This window comes from Seriola lalandi, unplaced genomic scaffold (assembly GCF_002814215.2).
Source record: "Seriola lalandi dorsalis isolate HSWRI2012SDOR001 ecotype SW California unplaced genomic scaffold, Sedor1 jcf7180002054256, whole genome shotgun sequence".
Lineage (NCBI taxonomy): Eukaryota > Metazoa > Chordata > Actinopteri > Carangiformes > Carangidae > Seriola > Seriola lalandi.
In genome coordinates, this window is record NW_019524809.1 from 486,728 (window position 1) to 507,861 (window position 21,134).

Genomic DNA, 21,134 nt, shown 5'->3' on the forward strand with positions numbered 1-21,134 from the left:
TGATGAATGTGATCTCTAGTCTCTACTTCAAAAGAACACAACAGGACAACGATGAAGTGTAAATAAAGAAGTTTCTTAACTAGAGTACTATCTACAGAGTAAATGCAACATGTAATAATCATCAAGGTTAAAGTAATAATAAAATTAGTGTTTTTGGGGGAGAGGATATGTTATGGCTATAGACTATGGCGATACAGCTAATGATCACTTAATTTACGAATGAGATTTGGTGATTAAATATTGCTATATTTCGACATCAACCCAATCATGAGCAGAATGTTAAGACCGGCCTACTGTGATTTGCGCTGTAGCTGGAGACCATTGGCTGGAACCCAGGTGGCTGAGGTTGCCATGGTAACCCTGGAGCTGCGGGATGTAGGTGCATTCCCCTGGAGGCCATGTCCCGTTATTACAGTGATGGATTCTGCCGGTTTCTCTTGATATACACTTCGTCCATATCCACCAAACATAGCGTAATGCAACTGAAATTGGTTCAGAGAGTCCATCTCACTAACGCTAGGCTGGCAAAGATTTATCTGACGGCTGACCCACTATGCCCTCGATGCAGAGGCCAGCCAGCAGACTTGATGCATATGCTTTGGTTGTGTCCGAGACTCACCTCCTTGTGGTAAGTATTTTTAAAGCTTTTAGTGAGATGTTTGGAACTCAGCTTGCCCTGACCCAGTTTGTGCCCTCGTTGGTTTGACATCAGAAGAATCTTGGGCTCTTCTACCAAACAGCCTATGTGGTCATAGCTTTCACCACACTCCTTGCAAGACGTTTAATTCTAATTAAATGGAAACAACAAAACCCTCTGTCTTTCACTCATTGGGTCAAGGATGTGATGTACTTCCTAAAGCTAGAAAAAATTAAATATACACTTAAAGGGCCCTTTCAAACATTTGTTAATATATGGAGGCCCTTTCTAGACTTCTATGACTCTCTTCAGGAACCCCTTGATAATGTCCTATTACAGCAGTGACCAACCTCCCCCCATCCCTGTTTGTTTTTCTTTTTTCTTTCTTCTTTTTTTTCCCCCAATTTAATTCAATTTAATTAATAATTATTTACTTATGATCATTGTCTTCTTCATCTATATGTACATTAACTTGTGACCCTATGGGTGGGTGGGTGGTATTATACCAATGTTTTTGAGGATAATGCACTTTTGTATTTGGGGGATGGTTGGGTTTTTTATGTCGTGTATACTTCTCTATGTGGAAACACTTTGAAAACCAATAAAACATATTTTCTAATAACAATTTTAAAAAAGTCTTCAGACCAATTTGGACACAGCAGCTGAGACAGGCAATTATCCTACAGGATCATCTTTGGGTCCTGCTAAAGGATATTGCCATTATTGTTAAAAAAATAGACTCTCACCTTAAAAGGGCATCAAAGTATTGAGTGTGGTCCCCAGTGATTTAACACTTACTTCATGAAGTCTCATGTTAACATTCTAAGGGAATCTCGTTGTGTAGGGTTTCACTAACTCTTTTGTACAGGGAGTTCTATGGACCATACCTTCAAGGTATTGTCCATGGAACTCCCTCTACAAAACAATTGTTCCCATACAGTGAAGTTAAGATGGACACACAAAACTACACTGACCTTGTTTCTATCCAATCCTAACAAAGAGCCATAGCTATATATAAGAATCTCCAACAGCTCTATGGAGATAGGCACAAGAGACACAACGACAGTGAGACAGTTAAAGTGGGTGCCAATTAAGGTAAAAACAATAACTACAATACAGAAATTTAAGGTTCTTCCTTATATTTTGCTATTACAGGTATGTCTATACCAAGAGAGGCAAAAATGAACGTTCTTAGCTTCCTCTTCCTGGTATCCATGGTGGCCAAAAGCAGTCAATTAACATGCCAAGATAACCTTCGACGTCCAGGTAGGTACGCCTGCTTCAGCTTTTTCTGATGTGTATATGTTATGTCTCATCTCTCTATGGAGGTCATGAAAAGACATTTTCTATATGTTCTACTCTTTGGTTAATGAGAAGCATATTATTTTGACCTCAGAACCTCTAGATGAATGCAATTTTGCCACAAATGTAAACAAAGCAGGAAAATTAAAATAGTAGATTTAGAGTTGGAATTTAGCTTTTTTTCCTTTCAGACATGAAATTAGTTTTTAATTGACCAAGATTTCAAGTGACATTTGCAGAGAAAGCCTGGTGATGTACCCTTCCCTCTCTTATAGAAAACACTGACATTTCAGTTGAATGTGGCACATCCTCGATTAGCCTGGCTATTCTAATCTGCCCTGTTGTCTACACTGGCTACAACGAGTCTCTTCTCTTCCTCAACCGCATATTCAACAACCCGGAGTGTCAAGGAACCTTGGATGAATCTACTAACCAGCCTGTTGTCAGGTTCACCTTCCCCATCAACATGACCAACGCTTGCGGCAGCACCTTCCTGGTTAGTAGAGGATGGAGGGATAACCATATGTTTTCTCAAAGCATCCTCTCTTTTTTTCTCTGTGCTTGACTCTACTGTAAATGTTGCCTCCAGACCACCAGTGCAGCTGGCACAGGGATCTTTGCTGACTTCTCCAACATCCAGACGGTTAATATCAGTGGTGTGGTGCACTCCCATGATCCAACTACGGGAATAGTTACCTATAACGCTGAGCTCAAATATTATTATTCCTGTGCTTACCCTCTGGAGTATCTCATCAACAACACCCAGGTGGACGTGTAAGATCCCTGCTTGTATCCATCCAGTGACTTATTGTTTTTACTGTATATAACTGGAAATGTTGTTAGATGGGGACCCAGACTGTGTCTGTGACCATTCTGGTGGTGAGTGTTCTATGAAAGTTCTGCTTCATATATTTATAAATTGGTTTTTGAGAGATTTTACAATTTTTCCTAATCAAAAACAAAAGTAAGCAAATACATTGATAGTCTTTTTCCTCTTGAAGTGTGGTTATTGTGATATCAGCCTAGTTTTGCTTAGTCCCTTCTTGTCTGTATGGTCAAGACACCACTCCTCTAAAAATAAGGGAAGTTCTTTATTTTACTATTAGCAAAGAAAATTGATTATAACAAAATTCTATTTCATTTACATGTACACACCACAGCATACAGTAAAAACATTAACATTAATGTTTAAATCTTTTTCTCTGCTTTTGTGAGGAATTGAAAAAACCAACAGTTCGACATAAAACATGAACGAGCCAAACTGTTTGGATGTGTTTAGCTCATGTCCTCATCTCAGTCTCTCAGTAAATAAGATCGGGTTTTCAAACTGAGAGTAGCTTATTCTCCTGTGTTGGTGGAAATAATCCTGTGGTGTACAGTGACATGTAGGATACAGTCAAATGTCTTTCATCCAGTTAACTCCACCCTGTTTAGGTCAGCATCTTCCATTGCAGTGAGGGACAACAATGGAAGCTTCATCAGTACTTTGAGCATGGAACTCTTCAGTGTAAGTGCAGACTAGATGTTTCATAGTGAGATCTGTTCTTCTAACACAGCTTTGATTCATTGTTGTTGTATTCAAGCTACAATTTCTTAGTGTAACTGATTATGTCAACATTTAGTAAGTTGTATTTCTTGTTGCCTCACAGCCACATGATCCAGTTTGTTTTGTTACGGACATTAAATAAAGTGGCATTCATGCAAATCTATAACATAAAGTGCAAAAGACATATATTTTATTTTATACTATTCAGTTCAGATGAATTCAATTCATTGTAGTTCAGATCAAGTAAATTCTGTATTAAAACACAGCAAACATGACATCACATACCAAACAAACCAGAATCTGCCAACAAAAACAAACAAGCCTCCCAAAAACAAACTGTAAAATGTGAGTAATAACGAGAAGTTACGCCTAACTACACATTTCTGTTGTCAGGATGTCAATTACACCACTCCTCTGGTCATACCACAGCTGGGATTAGAGCTGAGGACCAATGTCTATGTCCAGGTCCAAGCAGCCAACCTGACCGCTCAGTAAGAGCCTGCTCACAAATTTCATGCAACACATTATTGAATCTCACATTTTCCTGCTCCTGGAACAAAATGAAACTACACAGAATTAGTAGATGGTCTTAAATGTCTTATCAGAAGAAAAACAAGTACATTAATACCATTGCTCTTCTCCCACCAGGTACCACGTCCTCATGGACAGATGCTACGCCTCCATCTCTCCTCAACCCGCAAACTCCACTTTCTTCAATCTTTTTGTCTCGTAAGTCATCAAATCTCAGTGTAGAGGAAAGTGGATCTCTGTGTTAGGCCAACCCTTTTTTTTGATATCAAACAGGTGTTCTAAGGACCAGATGACCACCATGCATGAGAATGGGGACAGTCACCATGCCCGCTTCTCCTTCCCGGCCTTCAGGTTCGTTGAACAGCAGAACCAGACAATGTCCACTTATTACCTTCACTGTATCACCAGGCTCTGTGAGGTCAGCACCTGCAATGATTTTAAGGTGAGTCAAAGATCATTAATGTAAAAATGCATTCAGCCCATTTTACCCCTTAATACTGTAAATTCTTTAGTTATCAGTTACATTATTTCTTGCACAATCTACAGCAATGTAACAACAGGAGGAGAAGGGACGTTCGTTCCACTGGTGTTTCCGAGGCTACCACCCTCTCCTCTCTTCCCATTGTCACCAGGAATGAGAATTGTAAGTCAGCAAATCAATAAAATTAAAAATAAAAAGATAGTTTTACATACCAACAGTTAATATCAATGCACAGTTATGTACAGTCTACAACAATGGGCTTCACTGTCAATCCAGACTTCTTAAGTCACATATATATATATATATATATATATATATGTTATGTGTAATATATGTCTTGTCTATAAAGCCACTTCTGTAAATCATGTAATACATATTTAAATCTCAGAGGAATCTGCATACAGGCTTTGGTTTGGGCAATACCTTCTGTCACTGTGTTTCCTAAAAGTAATTTACAGTATAACTTACCAGCCCTGAACACATGTTATTTAAGCAAGCTTACCTCAAACTCCTTAACTAAGTCTGTGCAGAAGAAAAAGAGCACAGTCTTATTCTTCACAGCTCAGAAATGGTCATTACAAACACTAATTGATTTTTTTTCTCTTTCTTTCAGCACTGACGTCTAAGGAGGATGGTATGATATTTTCTCATTCCATGTAATATATTTCTTATTAGTTTACCAAATGATGAAATGTTTAAATTCCATAACCAATATAAATATTTAATTTATCCCATCTAAGCACCATCAGTGTGACAGTGAGACAATCAGTTGTCCAGTTTTGCCATATCTGCCTGATTGTATAGAGTTAGAGTTAGAGTAAACTTTATTGTCCCCAAGGGAAATCTGTCATTGGCACAGTGCTACAGTCCGTTGTTTTATATGAATTAGGATAAAAAAATCACAGAAAGACAAACAATTTGACACAAAGCTAGACAGTTGCTTCACACAAAACATCCCGAAAAAATGAGGAAACGTATAGCTATACATTTCACACTGACAACACAACAACACAATGACATAAAAATTAATAAAAATGCGAAAGAGCGCTAAGTGCAAGAGAGACTTTGTATTTATATCTATTGCACTTTGCTCTATTTCATTAAGGTTTAGCATTACAGTTCATTTGATTTGCACTTTGTTTCATGGAGTATACAAATGATGCTTTGTGAAGTTAGGTGTGATGACCATGTTTGTGTTCTGGTTGTATTGTTAGCAGCTTTGCCCGCCACTGACTCAGCCACAGACTCCAGGATCGGTCTCAGTATAGGTGTGGGTGTCCTCGCTGTGGTCGTTGTTGTAGTTCTAGTAGCAGCAGCCATCCTCTACAGGAGGCTCAGACACTTCTGAAGAGGAGCAGCTACCTGTGTGCAGCATTTCATACAGGCTACACTGCGGGATGAATTGGTGTGGTTCATGTGTTTGTTTTCTCATGTAGCATTTACATCTGTGGTTTAGTGGTCTTTTTGTATGGCTGCAGTTATTCTAGAAATGTGCTGTATAGACTAACTTTAAATGTAAAGGCAAGAGGAAGAGCCTCTGCACAAAGAGATGCTTGTAGTAGAAATTCTACAATGCTGATGAAAAGCTGAAGTGAAGCTTAAGAAGAACTGTATCTCTAGTTTTTTATCACTAGTTTGTAGTGAGTGTAATAACATTATTTAGGCAATGTTGATATTTTATCAATGAAAACCAATGTACTAGTACAAATCTATGAAGAAACTATCATGCATATTGTGTTCTACAGAGTTTTATCATTTAATGTTGAAGGGTTGTTTGACATGAAAGAATGTGGAGAGTTTTGAGAGTGTTTGTTTCATAAAACATTTTTGTGTCCAGTCAATTAGAAAGCGAGTAGAACAAGACACAAAATGGAGAATAAAAAGTTGATCATGATGTGTCCTGCTCTAAAAGTATATTTTTGGAGTTGTATCTTTTGTGTGTATCTGTGTGTGTTGCTATATATTGTCCAAGATTTTCTTTAAATTGCAGCTATGAATGATGTTACAAACTTGAAGTCATAATGATTGAGAACATATATTCATCCTCATCTGTGTTTGTCAGTGACCTCACTGAATCCCAACTATTTGAAGCAGATGTCTATAGATTATGTATCTAGTTGCACAACAGACCTAAGACCACAATGGAGGTTTACATATCACTGAAACCGGACTCTTTCTATACAATCTGATCTTTAACTTGACCTTTGTGAGAACTCATTAACAAAAAAAAATGTCACATACAATGAATAAACTGGTTTCATTTTTGGGAATGGGGGGAGGATGGAAATTGAATATCACTCTGTCAAAAACAGCTGCTCAAACAAACAAAGTGGGGAAGCTGTGGTGAAAAGACCTAAAGATCACCACACTGGTAGTTGATCCGCAGTATTGCACTTTCAGGTACTCAATTTCTTTGATATTTGATGACTTCATTTGGTTCCCACGTTGTTCACACACATGCACAAGGATGCACATCATTTACATTTCTGCAGGCTGAAGAGGCCAACGCAGGGGCTGTAATGAATATCAGATGAATGCACCGATTAAAAAGAGGAAATGACAGGTAAATGTAACTAAAGCAGGTATGAAAACATTTTTAAAACAGCTCCTGCCTTTGTTCTATGAGGAAGGAAATGCATTCAACACTTGGATACACCCAGTGTGTTTTGATGAGAAATACTGAATGCAAACAAAAATGATCATGATGATGAGTGGAAATTGAAGTACCTTTGATAATCAAATCTAAATTGAGATTGTGCCATCGTCTTGAGCCACAATTATCAGTAAATGCCGAACAATGTGCAATGTTAAAAGTGTTTGAGTGCTGGGAGTTTTATGCTGCTTGTTCTAGTGCAACTGATATGACGGTAACAGATGGTGACAACTATGGGGAGACCTTGTCATGAGCACTGAGAGAGATAATAAAAATAAAAATAAAACAGAATACATAAAAAAAAAAAAAACCTGAAACCTTGTCAGTACAGGGAGTAAGAGTTTGTATTAGCACAACCACTAACAGTGTCAGCCACTGCCAGTTACAAGCTAACAAACGACATCATTTCAACTCCTCATTTGAAGTAAGCATAGATGTACTTCCAGCCCCTTCTTTTGATAAGGGGAAACTACATTAGACAATATTTTTACATATTTTAAAATGTGTCTGAAGGGGAACCACATCATATCAAACATCTGGAGAAAAATGTGATCTCTGTGACTTTGACCGTGACATGATTGTTGGTGTCAGACGGGCTGGTTTCAGTGTTTCTGAAACTGCTGATCTCCTGGATTTTCACAGTTTTTACTCAGAATGGATCAAAAAACAAAACATTTCCAGTGAGTTTGTATGTGTGTATGTGTTTTCTTAAGTTGCAGTGCTGGGACAAAAGAGATACTGGGTCACATTTATAGCAGTAGCCTACACATGAATCCCAGTTTCAGTGAAGATTGTGCAGTCAGCTGCTGTCACATATAAGCAAAATGTAGGGAAGACAACTCTTCTGCAGGGATGCACCTTTGAAATATAACAGTCTGAAGTCATGCTGGGGAGTAACTCATTACATGTAACATGATTATGTAATTTATTAACAAAATAAATGTAATAGTAAACTGTTACAGTTACTGCGAAAACATTTCTAATTTAATTAGAGTTACTAATCAAAATGTTGGTGATTACAAAGGGGTCACAGCTGAATATATTCTTTTTGGTAAAAAAGCTGATATGTAGAATATAAGATTCACTCTGTTGCTTTGCACCTTTTGGCCAAGCAGGAACTCCTTCTGTTGGCATATCTATGTATGACATTGGTCAGACAGGTGACAGGTGTGAGATAATAACACTCACTAACTTCATTCATTCATTTAACTTGGAGAGGTCCTCGGGTTGCAAAGGTTCTACAGGGCACTAACAGTCTAAATTAATCATGCTGAAAGAAGTGATCAAATGTAATAAGTACTTATTACATTTTAACAGGGTAATTAGTAACAGGTAACACTTGTCTTAAGTGTATAGTTACCTTCAATTGCTGCCAGTTCACCCTTGAGGCTCTGTGTTTTGAAGCTGGATCTAACCTCAGCCAACCAGGTGCTTGTACTTGCTCTGTGTTTGACTTTCATCTACAGTACATGACGAGCTTTGTTTGACTGTGCCTGAAAATAATAGGCTGGAATTTCCTTTTCAGTTCTGCTGAAAACTGCACCTTGGATTCAAAGGGAAACTCCATCAGCAAGATGCTGTTACTGACAGGGAGAGGGGGAGAAGTCGGGCTGTTGTATCAGAGAGGATGACAAGCGGATAATTGAGACTTTGAACTTTCCAACAAGCAGAAGTGGGCAGCAGTGAGAGTACACCTCTCTCTCTCTGTTTTACACAGAGACAAACAGACTCTCTCTCTCTCCCACACACACACAAAAAAATAGTAACAGTTTAGTTGTTATCATTATTATTACATAATATCTAAATACTCACATAAATCTTTTATTAAAAGGATATTCAGTGTTTCATGTCAACACAATATTTTCTTTTAGTGTAATTCTTCAGTTGAACCAGTAGGAGGAACCTTTTCATTTGTTTCTGCTCAGACAGTGTCTATAATCCGTCACCTGCTGTATAACTATGCTTCTAATACAACACTACCCATAGACTTATTAATATACTTGCAATACCCCCCATCTGTTAATTGAATTTCAATTTTTTAAATGAAATTGGTTAATTATTTAATTAAAGCATTCTCTTGGGGATTTAAATTAAAAATGAAAATCATCTCTAGTTTTATTGGTTGTTGTAAGATCGTGCTACTTGCTCCGCCTCCATAGGGGGCAGCGTCTCACCTCTTCGCCCTTGTCCAGTTAATCATGTTCTTTTCCCCAAGTTCCTTATAATTTATCATGTACATGTGCATTTATTGTTTATAGTAAAAATTGTTGATAGAAAACACAAACACTATGTTTTCATTTACCTATAAAAATATAAAGGCAAGGGGATACTGCATGATACATGGGTGTTAGGCTACAGCAGCGTGAGGAAGGGATGATGACATCATCAAGAAGGCAGAAAATAAGGTTCATTGCCAGGTAGTTTTTTACTTACAAGATGTTTGGTGCAGTATACAATAAACATATTAACAGGAAATAACTGGAATAATTTCCAGTCATACCACACCTGTCCACTGGATGTCCTCTGTCAGTTTCTCTCCTCTGTTGCCCTCCTGACTGTTTTTGTTGTTAGCTGCTCTTCATTTGCCCATCAGCTCCCCAGTACATAAATGGCACAGTTTCCAATATGTTGGTGCAAGACTGGCTGTTGTTGCCTCTGGATTACTTGCTGATCCTCTGATGTGTTTGCTTTCCTGTGACAGCTTGGTCATCATAAATGGCCTTTTATACCTCCTGTAAAAGTGTACATTTCCTGACCTTTTTCACAGCTGACATTATAACGTGTCAGAGTAGGAAAAGCACAGGTAGAAATAATCATTTGAATGACTTTTTTCAGCATCCTGGTATTGAGCATGCTGGTCCACTGTTACTCTGTCATGGTTCAGTGAGACAGCAGAACAGAGTGGTGTGATTATTAATGATGATGAGTCAAAATGTCTGCTGTGAAAATGGACTGTAACAGGTCAAAATTCTATCCCATTCTAAATGCTTTCCTGAGAGAGGTATCCTTCTGCAATCCTCGATACATTGGTTGCACACAGGGTAATTCAGTTTATCTCAATGACTTGTAAATGCACAAATAGTTTGGTCTCTGTGAAGCTGGACTATCTCATTAGGTCAGTTTCACTCAGGCCTTCAGATCTGAACTCTGAACTGGGACACAGCTGTAGTAGTAGAGTATGTATTTGGGTCCTGTTTGCTCATGCTGTGTATCTAAACTGTTGCAGGTTACATGTCAAAGGCACATGGAACATGGCTACAGACTTTATGTAAACTTATGGCAACTGTGGAATACAACTGCAACAAATGCAAACAGCACCTTAGGGTCCTGGTTATTATCAGTGAACAAAGGCTTCTACCAAGCAGAAGCTACAGTCCTTGTGCAGGAATTACATTTGCTCATGTTTTACTGGGAGTAGAAATTGTTAAGTGTTCAATGTTCACACATCGTTTACATATAATCAGAATGAATATGTGTCATGTGTAATTTAGTCATTACAGAGATATTTAAGTCAGAGCCTCCAGTAAAACATCTGAAGTAATTCTGCAATTTATTGTGGTTACTAATTAGAGCTAGTTTGAAAATACAGTAACAACCTAATAATTAAGCAAAGGATAAGTCAGGTAATATGCTATGTTTTTCTACTAGAGTCTAACCTGGAAAGATCTTATGGGAGGCACAATAATATATTGACTGAAAGAAAATATAAATATGTAACTTAAAGTGTTGACTAAATAACAGGGTATTTTGTTAGGTAATTATAATCAATAGTTCAGTAAGTCAGTGTCCAAAAGTCCACAGTCCATGATTGTGTACTGTAAAAGTTAAGTGAAATTTTCTAAGACTGGTTTCAGGTTTTGGCGGTATCATTTTATGTCCACAATAGAATACAATAAATAATCTGGTTTGATTATCAGTGACATAACACCTTGTATTAGCTAATACTAAATGTTCACTAAGTGAAATTTTTCACTCTGTCTGGCATCTGCTATCTCATGCTAAAGTATGTTGCTAATATCTCAAATACTATAAAGGCTACAAGACTGAAACTTGTTGAACTGCTTCACCATACTTCAGCGCTTCACCTACATAAAAATGGTGGTGATAGCGCCACCATGTAGTGAGAAATTAGCTAACAAATATTGTGAAATGTATTGAGTGCTATTAAGGCAATCGCGAGGCATAGAAGAAAAAGACTAGGTCAAAATCTAGTATATGGCTGGACTGCCTATGGTCATAAAATCAATATTTATTTTAAAATGATAAGTCAAAAAGAAAATTAGACAACGGACTATGTCTCTTTTTTCAAGTTATTTATTCAGGCTTTTGCCTTTATTTCAGTCATATTGAAAGAAAGACTGGAAAATTTGGGGAGCGTTAGAGAGAGGATGACATGCAGCAAAGAGCCACTGGGCGCCCTGAGACAGACTATCTTTCTTATTTTATCTCTCACACAGAACAAAGCCTCTGTCTGGGATCCACAATAGTTAAGCCATTATTTACTTCCAACTGCAGAATGTAACAGACTTTTATTAGAGGCAGGTCTTAAGGTCTTTATGTTCTTTTTAATAAATAAAAGGAGGATTCCAGACAACTAGCATGCAGACCTGTTATGCACTGGGAATTGTGACCCTTTTTCCATATCTTCAAGATCCATAATCAAAAAATGGACATGTAAGTTTTAATGTCTCCAAAAAACTGTGTTGTTGTTGTTCTTATGACATTCGACCATATTTCTGCTTAATATTTGTAATGTTTTTAATTGTGTTTTTGATGTGCACCTCAGCATCAGTGAGCAAAAGAAAAAAATCCAAAGATTCTTCATTGTTGTGGACCAGAAAGCTCTGGCTCTGTCGTGGCTGCTTTTTAAACTTTTCAAAGTTTACTATGTCCTCAGTCTCTCTTATGATGAAGCTCTTTCCAGTTTCTACACTTTCATCCAAACAACGTTGTACAACATCAGTGTTGGAAATTCAAAAGAAAGTCCTACAAGCTTCTGGTCTAGTTTGTTCAGTGGAGATAGTTGCCAATTTACAATAAAACTTACGATCAGCGGGGCGTCGAGTGGCGCAGTGGGTTGAGCAGGCGCAGCATATGTAGAGGCTACAGTCCTCGCTGCAGTCGGCCCTTTACTGCATGTCATTCCTCCTCTCTCTGCCTCCCCATTCCCTGTCTCTCTCTACAATGCTATCAATAAAGGCATAAAAAAAACAAAAACTTACAATCAACTGCAAAGCCCATCTTACACTGGTTAAAAAAGACACTGTTAAGGTTTTTATTGGAGTGCGCAGTCCTCTACTGTGTATGGAGGATAAGCAGAACATACTCGGATCATCTTTTGCGTCTTAGCATATTTATTTAATGATAAAGTGCGCACTGATGCGGACGGTTGTGTTGTCCTCTCATCATCATGGCTCACACAGAGCAACTGGCGCTCACTGGGAGCGTGGTGACATCATGTACTGTACGTACCGTAAACCTTATAAAATACAGGAGTGCAGTATATCATTATACCATAATACAGGGAGTAAGGGCGCCATCAAATTACAACACTTAACAGACACTTATTGAAATGAAAATTTTCGAGCTTGCCATTCTAAAGTTGAATTGACTCAGCCTGCATGTCTTACCTAAGGCTCCACTTTGTTCCAACATACTGATTGTGTCGGTTTATTGCAGACTGTGTAATGTGTGAATGCCACGCTTTTGACAGAGGTTGTTGTAGCGTATCGTTGTTCTGTTTCGTGAATGCCCCAAAGCTCTATGCTTCCGCAACGGCATATCAGGCGGTGTGGCTCTGAAATAAGAAAAGATGATGTAGTTCTGCTTTTGGCTGTAGCCTTTCCCTTATTTTGCTGACCTTCACACGCAAACGGAGTGGCCATTTTCTGGCAGCAAGCAAAAGCCCCGGAGAACTCCCTCCTCCTCCTCCCCTGTCGTCACTCGCTGTGTCACCTGCGCTGTCTCACTGAGAGACGTAGCCTACTTTGGTATGTTTCGGACTTTCCGCCGCTCAAGACAAGAGTGGCATATCTGTGGGATTTATTTGTTCAGCTCAGACCGACTTCAGCTCCTCATTTCTTGAAGTTCACCAGAGATATCCACCAACGCTGAAAGCTACTTTATAAGGATGGATTCGGCTGCTTCCCTGTTACTGGTCTTCGTGAGCACCGGGACGCTTCTCCAAGGTAAGCTATGTTCATGATGTTATAGGAAAAGGTTTCGGGAAGAGGCTGAGCTCTTCTCATGTGGTTTTTACACAGACAGGCAATACCGTAGCCATGTCATGTGTTTTTTACTACTAACAAAGATACCGCTTAGCTGTAATATAAAAACCTGCAGGTTCCAGCACCTTACACCTGAAGTTACCACTCTTATTTAGTAACTGTGTAATACTAATACACGGGCTTATTCATACTAATTCATATTCATATACTACACTGACCGAATAAAATGTACCTGACACGTTGAAAAATCCATCATTGGTTTCGACGGTTTTCCCCTAAATAACAATGCAGCCATTTATCATTTAAAAAAAAAGTGTTTTGAATAGACTTCACCCTCATATTAACTTATCATATGAGTATACCTATGAGTTCATAATAACTTTTGTTAACATTGACTACTGAGTAAATCCATTCCTGTAACTGACTAATAACTAAGTTGCAGATGGTTTACCTTCCACCAGCCTTCCTTTTTAATAAAACCAACTCCCTGCCAACCAAACAAAGCCCAGGTTCCCCTTCTGACTTCCTGGGTTGGAAAGGTCATTTGCTTGTAATAAGGGATATGGTTGTTCAAATTTAGTACCCATGCCTCTGTTTGTGTATGTTAGTTTGCCTCTGTGTGTGTGTGAGATTGTCACTCTTTCTTTCTTTCTTCTTTCTTATTGCGTGGAATAGTAGTACTTTGATAGAGAAATTGAATATTCATCATACTTTAAAGAGACCCCTGGGGTCTGTGAAGCTCTATTTTGGGACTCAGTGTTTTAGGCCTGTATCATTTCTGAGGCTGATTGTGGCTTGTCTTGGTGAGAAAACAAGGGCTGGGCTTTGAAAGAGTTCAGACTCACTAAACTATCAGCACCACTGACACCACTGGCATGGCAGGATAAGTCTGAATAAATGTATAATGTGTATGATAATGTGTTTTTTCTTCTCAACTCTTATCTCTGAGTTGAATCTGCATCACTGGCCACCTCTTGCTGTTCACGGGGCTGTTCTTTGTCAAAGCGACTGGAGGACAGGCAGCTTGTTTGATTGCCTCATGTGTTTTGGAGGGATGGAGGGGGATGAGGTGACACAGCCAGGGGCTCCGTCTCCATCACTAGATGCTATCTGGCCTGTCTCTCGATCAGTAACTTCACAGGAGAAGGGAATTCATATTTTGTTTTATTCATTTATTTTTGGTCACATTTCCTTCATTCTGAAATCCATATTTATCATCCACATAATGACAGATATCCGCAGAGTAGATAGCAACTGAAGTCAGTTTCCAGCTGGATCTGTAGCTTTCTTCACATCAAAGAGGGAATTTTTTCAAAGGGACTTTCAAACTCTGATGTTTGAAGCCAAGGAAGGTTTTTCAGGGTGACTTTAGAGTGGTAAGCTGCCAGCAGAAATATGAGGGGTTACAGCAAAGTGTGTTGAAAACAAATGTGTAGATGAACAGTAAACAGCCATCATTAGTGACAGAGAAAGGCATTTTAAGGTCTTGAATATGCTCCCTTGCTTATATAGTTGTTCTTATGATACTTCCAGTCCTCTCGGAGTTAACTTGGAGGAGCACATGTGCAGTTGGTGCCTTGTAGTAGTGGTGGACACAACATATTAGAGGGTACCTGGACGTCCGCACAGGGCCTCATGTGCAACCCCCTGTGGATGAAATTTAAGTAGCCTGGACCCTAGCAGACCCTCGCATGGTCACGGATGCAGAAAGTATAACACTAGCTCATGACAGAGGTATTTTTAGGTATTTTGTATTTAAGAGTGTTACTAACAGTGCCTCCTGTAGATAATAGGGGAGTTTCAGGGCTTACCATAAAATGCTTTTAAACACACTGGTGGATGTTGATGAAGTTCATGTAGCTAAGTACTGAATGATGAAGCTTGTTGAGGGGAGCTTCACCTCTGTATGTATTATAAATACACAGGTGACGCTCCCGTCAACCAAACCGATCTCTTAAATTAACTAAAAAATAGGGTCAAAACTGCTCAGTCAGATATGCTAATAGTTGTGGTATGCAGTTGCACTTTAAGTTGCTTGGGGGACAGGATGGTTTTGAAATGCTCTATCTGCCCCGACATGTGAAACTGCTGGTCTTTTTTCTTGAGGGAAAATACCTTGGTTGGGGGACGGGAGGGATGGTGGGTGAATTTGTGAAGATTGTGGCGGGGGTTGATGGGCGGGGGATTTTGGAGTGGGGGGTGGGGTTCAGGTGTGTCTCAAAACAGCCCATGAGGCTATTGTGATGTAAAAGGGTACAGAGGTCTAGAAGGTTCCTCTATAGGTTAAGACAAGTCCACCTCCCATGAGCTGCTGGTGAAATAATCTGTGAATGTGATCTAGATAAATGTAAGGGTGTTTTATTTAACTTCTGAAAAGGAGAAATTTGGGAGAAACAAGGCTTCCCCCTCCAACAGTGATGTCATCTTAAAAAGTTGAGAAAGCTCTATGATGATATTATCACCACTCAGGAGAAATGTTCAAAATAAATGTTGTTGGTACAAATAGGTTGAGGCAGCAAGAGGATCAAGCATCCAGGAGATGTGTAGCTACTACAATAGTAGGGTATCAGGGATCTGTCCACTGCAGAGATCTATTGTGTTTTTCAGCCTTGCCAGGCTTTGTTGTTGTATGACAAAGGGCAATGAGACAACCACTCACAACAGTTTATCTTGCCTTTAGCAAAGGTAATTTGTTAAATTGCTGAGAGCAAAGACCACCTGAAATATATATGATTCATTGGAAGATTTGCCCTCCTGGTCCCTTTTTGTCAAGGTCAGAAGCATATCATCAGGCTGTGTGTTGGTCAGGTCAGTGGAATTTCCCAAACTCGCACAACAAAAAATTCACCTTACTCACCCAAAGGTCCAAGAACAAGCAGCAGCATCAGTATAAGAATGAGAAGCACTCGAAAGTGAAACTAAATGACATCATGGGTAAACCCACACACACACACACACACGTGCTAACATACACATAGACACTCACACACACACACACACACACACACACACACACACACACACACACACACACACACACACACACACACATTGTACTCACATGAACGAGTATGACTCACCATTAGCATTTTCCCTCTGTGGTGAGTGTCAGATTGTTCTCATTTCTTTAATAGTTTCATGGTGAACGTCATGTTACAGGTCCAGGGAAACATGGCTGTATCAAAAGCAGAAGTTAAGGAGGCAGCATTTACAGGTGAGATGAAGAAAAGACAGTACTAGGAAGCCACAAGCTGGGGGTTTTGGTAGGGGAAGTTGGTGTAGCAGAGCACAAACCCTTTTTTTACACTAAAGCACCACGACAGCGTAAAGAAGAATTATACTTTTAAAGCGCCACCGTGCCTGAACCAACACTTAAGCTGCGGATACTCTGTACGATTTTAGCTGGTTTTTGACCTGATTTTCATTTTCATGGCCAAATTTCATCTTCGTCGGGCGTCATTTGATGTGCAGTGTACAGGGGGGACTGAGGACCGATCATCTGCTCCTGAACGACCGTTGGTCGGTCGGATGAATCCTCCTTTTTTTACGTTTCGGCAAACAGGACTACGCAAATTATCAAGGCAGCACGCTTCCTCTGCCTCTTTAGAATTGTTGCTAAAAAACAAACCAGCCTAGTCAATAGCCAGTCCGAGGGGCCGTTTTTACGTGTACAGTGTGAGCACTCAGGTTGTGGCTGTTGATCGGACAGTACAGTGTGAGCACATAAATCATGAGCTTTGGCTTTACATTACATTACATAAAATCAGGTGAAATTGATGTCAAATGCACCTGTTGTCACCCCATCGCCAGGGCCGCCCAGAGTGTCAGCTGATGTGCTCGGCATGGGCCGTTTGGCTTTAGGCATATTAATCGTGGTACTGGTTGTATAGGAACCTGTGCCACATTAGCAACAGGATTTGGCAGCTGTTCATGAAGATATTTCAGTCGTGAGATGAGCTGAGATGTTACTTTCTATTAGAGTTAAATCCACTTTCTTAACCCCCCCCCTGAAACCACACTCCCTACTGCACATAACATTTAAAGTAAAACAGGATTGTAATATTTTAAATAGTTGGTCAAAGATTTTTTTTCTCACATATTTGTATTTGCTGATGCTGTGTGTGTGTGTGTGTGTGTGTGTGTGTGTACATGTGTGTGGATAGGGTCCTGAATGGCTGAGTTACATTTGGAGTGAGCATTGTGTGCTCAGAAAGTCTATTAATTATGTAGATAAGAGGTTGTTCCTACCCAGAAACCCTAGCCATTCAGCGCAGAGAGAACCACTAAGAAGCTCTGTTAGAGAAGCTTTAAATAAAAGATAAGAAAATAAATGTATTTTACAATGTGCTGCTCACTTTGTAGTTGCTGAATACATTAGCCAACATGTAGTATATGTTAAGGGTGGAACAGACTGTTAGATTGGCCACCGTCAGGGACAGATACACTCATCAATCTGATGAATCTTCGCTCATATTCTGTACAAACATGAACCTTGAACTCTGATGCTGAGGACGGAAAAGACCTGTGATTGTTGTTTTATAAACAGTGGTAATTTTTGCAACCTTCAATGTCGGTTAGCCGGATGGAGTTGGTCGTGCCCCCTAAAATTATCCACTGAGGAGAAAAAGCAATAATACCTTTAGCATTTAGCGGTGTTTCCCTCCCTGAAGATTTGACTACATTTGGCTGTTGAGCCCATATTACGTTTCATTGGTAAAATTAACTTTTAAGTTTTCGAACATAGTATAGACTTTGCACAGAATAGTGGTGCATTCAGGCTCTGTGCCTGAGTTCGTGAAGAAATGGAGGTCTCAGGATTAGTGGACTAGTAAGTTAGCTGTCAGTCCACTGATACATCTTGGATGAAAGGGTAAAATAGTCTGGCCTGCTGTCTTGATCACATAATCAGCTATTTAGCCAAGGCACATGAGAAAGATAAATTAATTTTAAGCTGACAAATGCAGACTGAACAGCATAATAGCGACATACATGTTCAACAATGGAGCAGTGTGAAAACACCAGGTTTTCTTTGAGCTGAACACACAGACCTGCATATTTATAAGCGTGAGTAGGCCTGATATTTTAGACACAAGCATTTGACTTGTTGTTTGACCTGCATTCCTGAGAAGTACAGGTCAGCTCGGCTCTGTTGAGCTAAAAATGAAAATATACAAGTTACCACATTCAATACTTGATTAGCTGCTTGATTAGCTGCTAAGAAATGCAGGCCATTTCTAATAAACATACACATTTTATCAGCCTAAATCATATCTGTTTTTAAGCTGGTCATAACAAGTGTGGCATTAAAAAAAAAAAAAAAAAAAGATTAAAACAGGATGGTCACTCTGGCAATGGACATTTAGATTTCTCAGTGAGAGGTCTGATCTTCGACTTACTACAGCTTCTATAACAACATATAATAATATATCATTTCTGCAGACTAGTCCTGATCCTCTTAAAAGCAGTTGGATTTGACGGGGGAGCATTTCTCTGCATGCCAAAGGATTGTGTTACACATTGTATATGAAGGTAGAGTACCAGCATGCCTGGGGGGCAGAGGTCACAGCACTGAGTTTTGGACTAATGCTATACAGGCGTGTGTGTGGAGTGTGTGTTGAAGCTTCTGCCTGGCTGACAGAGTAGTGGCTAAGAAAGTGGGTCATGTTGACATTGTTAGCCACTTTTAATTGGCGCATGAGTGGCTTCACAAAGCAAGCATTCATCTTGTGTTTTCCCCTGAAGCTTCCAAATGTTTGATGAAAGCAATAAAGTTGTAAATCACCATGTTTGTATTAAGCCACTTCCAGCTGAAGTGTCCACTACCTTACATCAGTTAATAAATACTTCTCCAGTATTTCAGCTCTTGGATTCTTTGTCAGCTTCAAAATAATGTTGTTGCTTTGGATTGACTTGAATGAGCCTGCAAGGGTTTGAACGACAGCTGGCAATGCAGCTTCATATTCCATTATATATGTATATACTGTATATGAATATGTTACTGAAGACATGATGAATAATTTCTTATGTCTTTTATTGTCAAATACTTTGTCTTACTTTTTGGGTTGTACAGAGATGAGCATGAGATGTAGCGAAACTTTCAAACCAGTTGCCAAAATGACAGTTTTTTTTCTTTTGAATACAAAAACAAAGCAAAGCTTAGACAAATCTTTGAAATATAGCACTCCTAAAAAAAAAAAAACAAATTTACTGTTCCTTCAGAGACAGGAACAGTAAATGCAAATAGGTCAAGGGAAGAAAATTGAAAATGCTCTGTACTTTATTCCCGGTGTTGTTTTTCTAGAGAGGGGTAAAACACCCACTGTTGGTTGTCTAACCACTGCAAAAACGATAAATGAACCTCGATGCATGGGGTCACTAACAACAAATCAGAGGAGGGTTCAGCTGCATAAACATACGTCTCATTTTCCTCATTTCAGAAGGGCTCAGTCCATTCAGCAGTTTAGGACATGTCATGCAAAAGCTGAAAGAATGAGGCAGTTTGATATTAGGTACATCATTGTGACAGTCTTAGGTTAAAGCTAGGTGAGATTTTGGTACAGCAAAAGGGGGCAGGTCTTCAAAATGGAGCTTTTCATCTCCCACTCCGAAGTAATGTAATGGGTAGTCACGGTTAGGACACTTTAGTGGTCCTGGAGGTCCATCCATCAGTAGTAAGAGCTATGTAGGCTGTGTCGGACAACTCTTTGACAATTTCTCATAGTGTCTCTTCATAAAGCCTTCATAAGGCTGTTTAAAAGCTGCAGCGAGTAGAAGCTGTTCTTTCCTACCTGACTCTCAACTCGACTTGCTGTCAATTGACACACTGGGGTGATGTCTCCGTAGGTGAACCAACATATTGGACATGTTGCTGCTAGCATTAACAAAACTTCCCTGGGTTACTGGCGCAAGGCTTTTTTGTAAATACCCTTAACTGAACAATGCACACATGCCCCGAACCGAGACAAGCGAACCGAACGGTCCCATCCCTACTACCTGCAGCAGTATCTGTGGAGTTAAGACAGATGTGAATTTGAAGAAGGAGGAACTGAAAGTCCTGACCTTGGGCTGTGATGGGAGGAAAGCCTAGATTCATCTTTTTTTAATTGTGTTTCTAGTGTACTGTGGCCCTGACAGAGAACAATATCAGTAGGAACAGAATGTCAGACGCAGCTAGTGTCTTCAGATCTGACTCAGTTAAGGTCACTTTGAAAAGAAAAAGCATCGATATTAAAGCATCTGTTTGATTTTCTTCCTCTGTTTTCAAATTGCTGCACTGTGAGCTTGGACAACTGCAAAATTCTGTCTGAGCAAATGCGGTTGTGAGATACTGAGCATGAAAGATTTGTCATCTCAGCATAAACTATACTTTTTATCTGGTAAATGTTTAACCCCGCAAGCAAGATTTCTTTAACAAAACAATGTTACACACACACACACACACACACACACACACACACACACACACACACACACACACACACATATTTATATCAGAACCTTAAAATTAAAAGCGCACAAAATATTCATAAAGGCCACTATACTGTAGAATTAATGAGGCATTTTGCCATCCATAACACAAGATTTGTGATGTCTATACAATACCGTCCCTCCTTTGAGGCTGTATTTTGCTGTTGTCCCTCCAACGCTGTTTGTGTTGGTAATCCTATACCTTATGCAGCTTGAAGCCCAGGGTTTTGGTTTTAAACACAGCCACCTCATTGCTTGTGAAGCAGTTGGTGGTACAACATGATGCTTCA

At 39.4% G+C, this 21,134-nt stretch overlaps 2 protein-coding genes and 1 long non-coding RNA gene across 5 annotated transcripts in view; 2 read left to right on the plus strand and 1 right to left on the minus strand.

Annotated features, from left to right (window-relative positions):
* Window positions 1–1,716: 1,716 nt before the first annotated feature.
* Window positions 1,717–6,031, plus strand: LOC111653936 (zona pellucida-like domain-containing protein 1). Its single transcript, XM_023404688.2, has 10 exons — window positions 1,717–1,903; window positions 2,215–2,435; window positions 2,529–2,713; window positions 3,374–3,446; window positions 3,879–3,976; window positions 4,134–4,214; window positions 4,290–4,458; window positions 4,563–4,659; window positions 5,111–5,131; window positions 5,715–6,031. Exons 1-10 carry the CDS (start codon window positions 1,795–1,797, stop codon window positions 5,843–5,845), a joined length of 1,185 nt encoding a protein of 394 aa, XP_023260456.1. The 5' UTR covers window positions 1,717–1,794; the 3' UTR covers window positions 5,846–6,031.
* Window positions 6,032–11,446: 5,415 nt separating this feature from the next.
* LOC147819188 (uncharacterized) lies at window positions 11,447–13,008 on the minus strand. The gene is made up of 2 exons (XR_015437166.1): window positions 12,781–13,008; window positions 11,447–12,337 (listed from the first exon to the last, which is right to left on the minus strand). It is a non-coding gene; the product is annotated as an uncharacterized LOC147819188 (long non-coding RNA).
* A 1-nt stretch (window position 13,009) lies between these two features.
* Window positions 13,010–21,134, plus strand: part of alcama (activated leukocyte cell adhesion molecule a) — a 55,206-nt gene continuing 47,081 nt past the window's right edge. For all 3 annotated transcript variants that reach the window (XM_023404774.2, XM_023404772.2, XM_087173560.1), the window contains exon 1: window positions 13,010–13,338. In XM_023404774.2, the coding sequence (XP_023260542.1) occupies window positions 13,281–13,338 (58 nt within the window). In that variant the 5' untranslated portion in view covers window positions 13,010–13,280. The remainder of the gene's footprint in view (window positions 13,339–21,134) is intronic.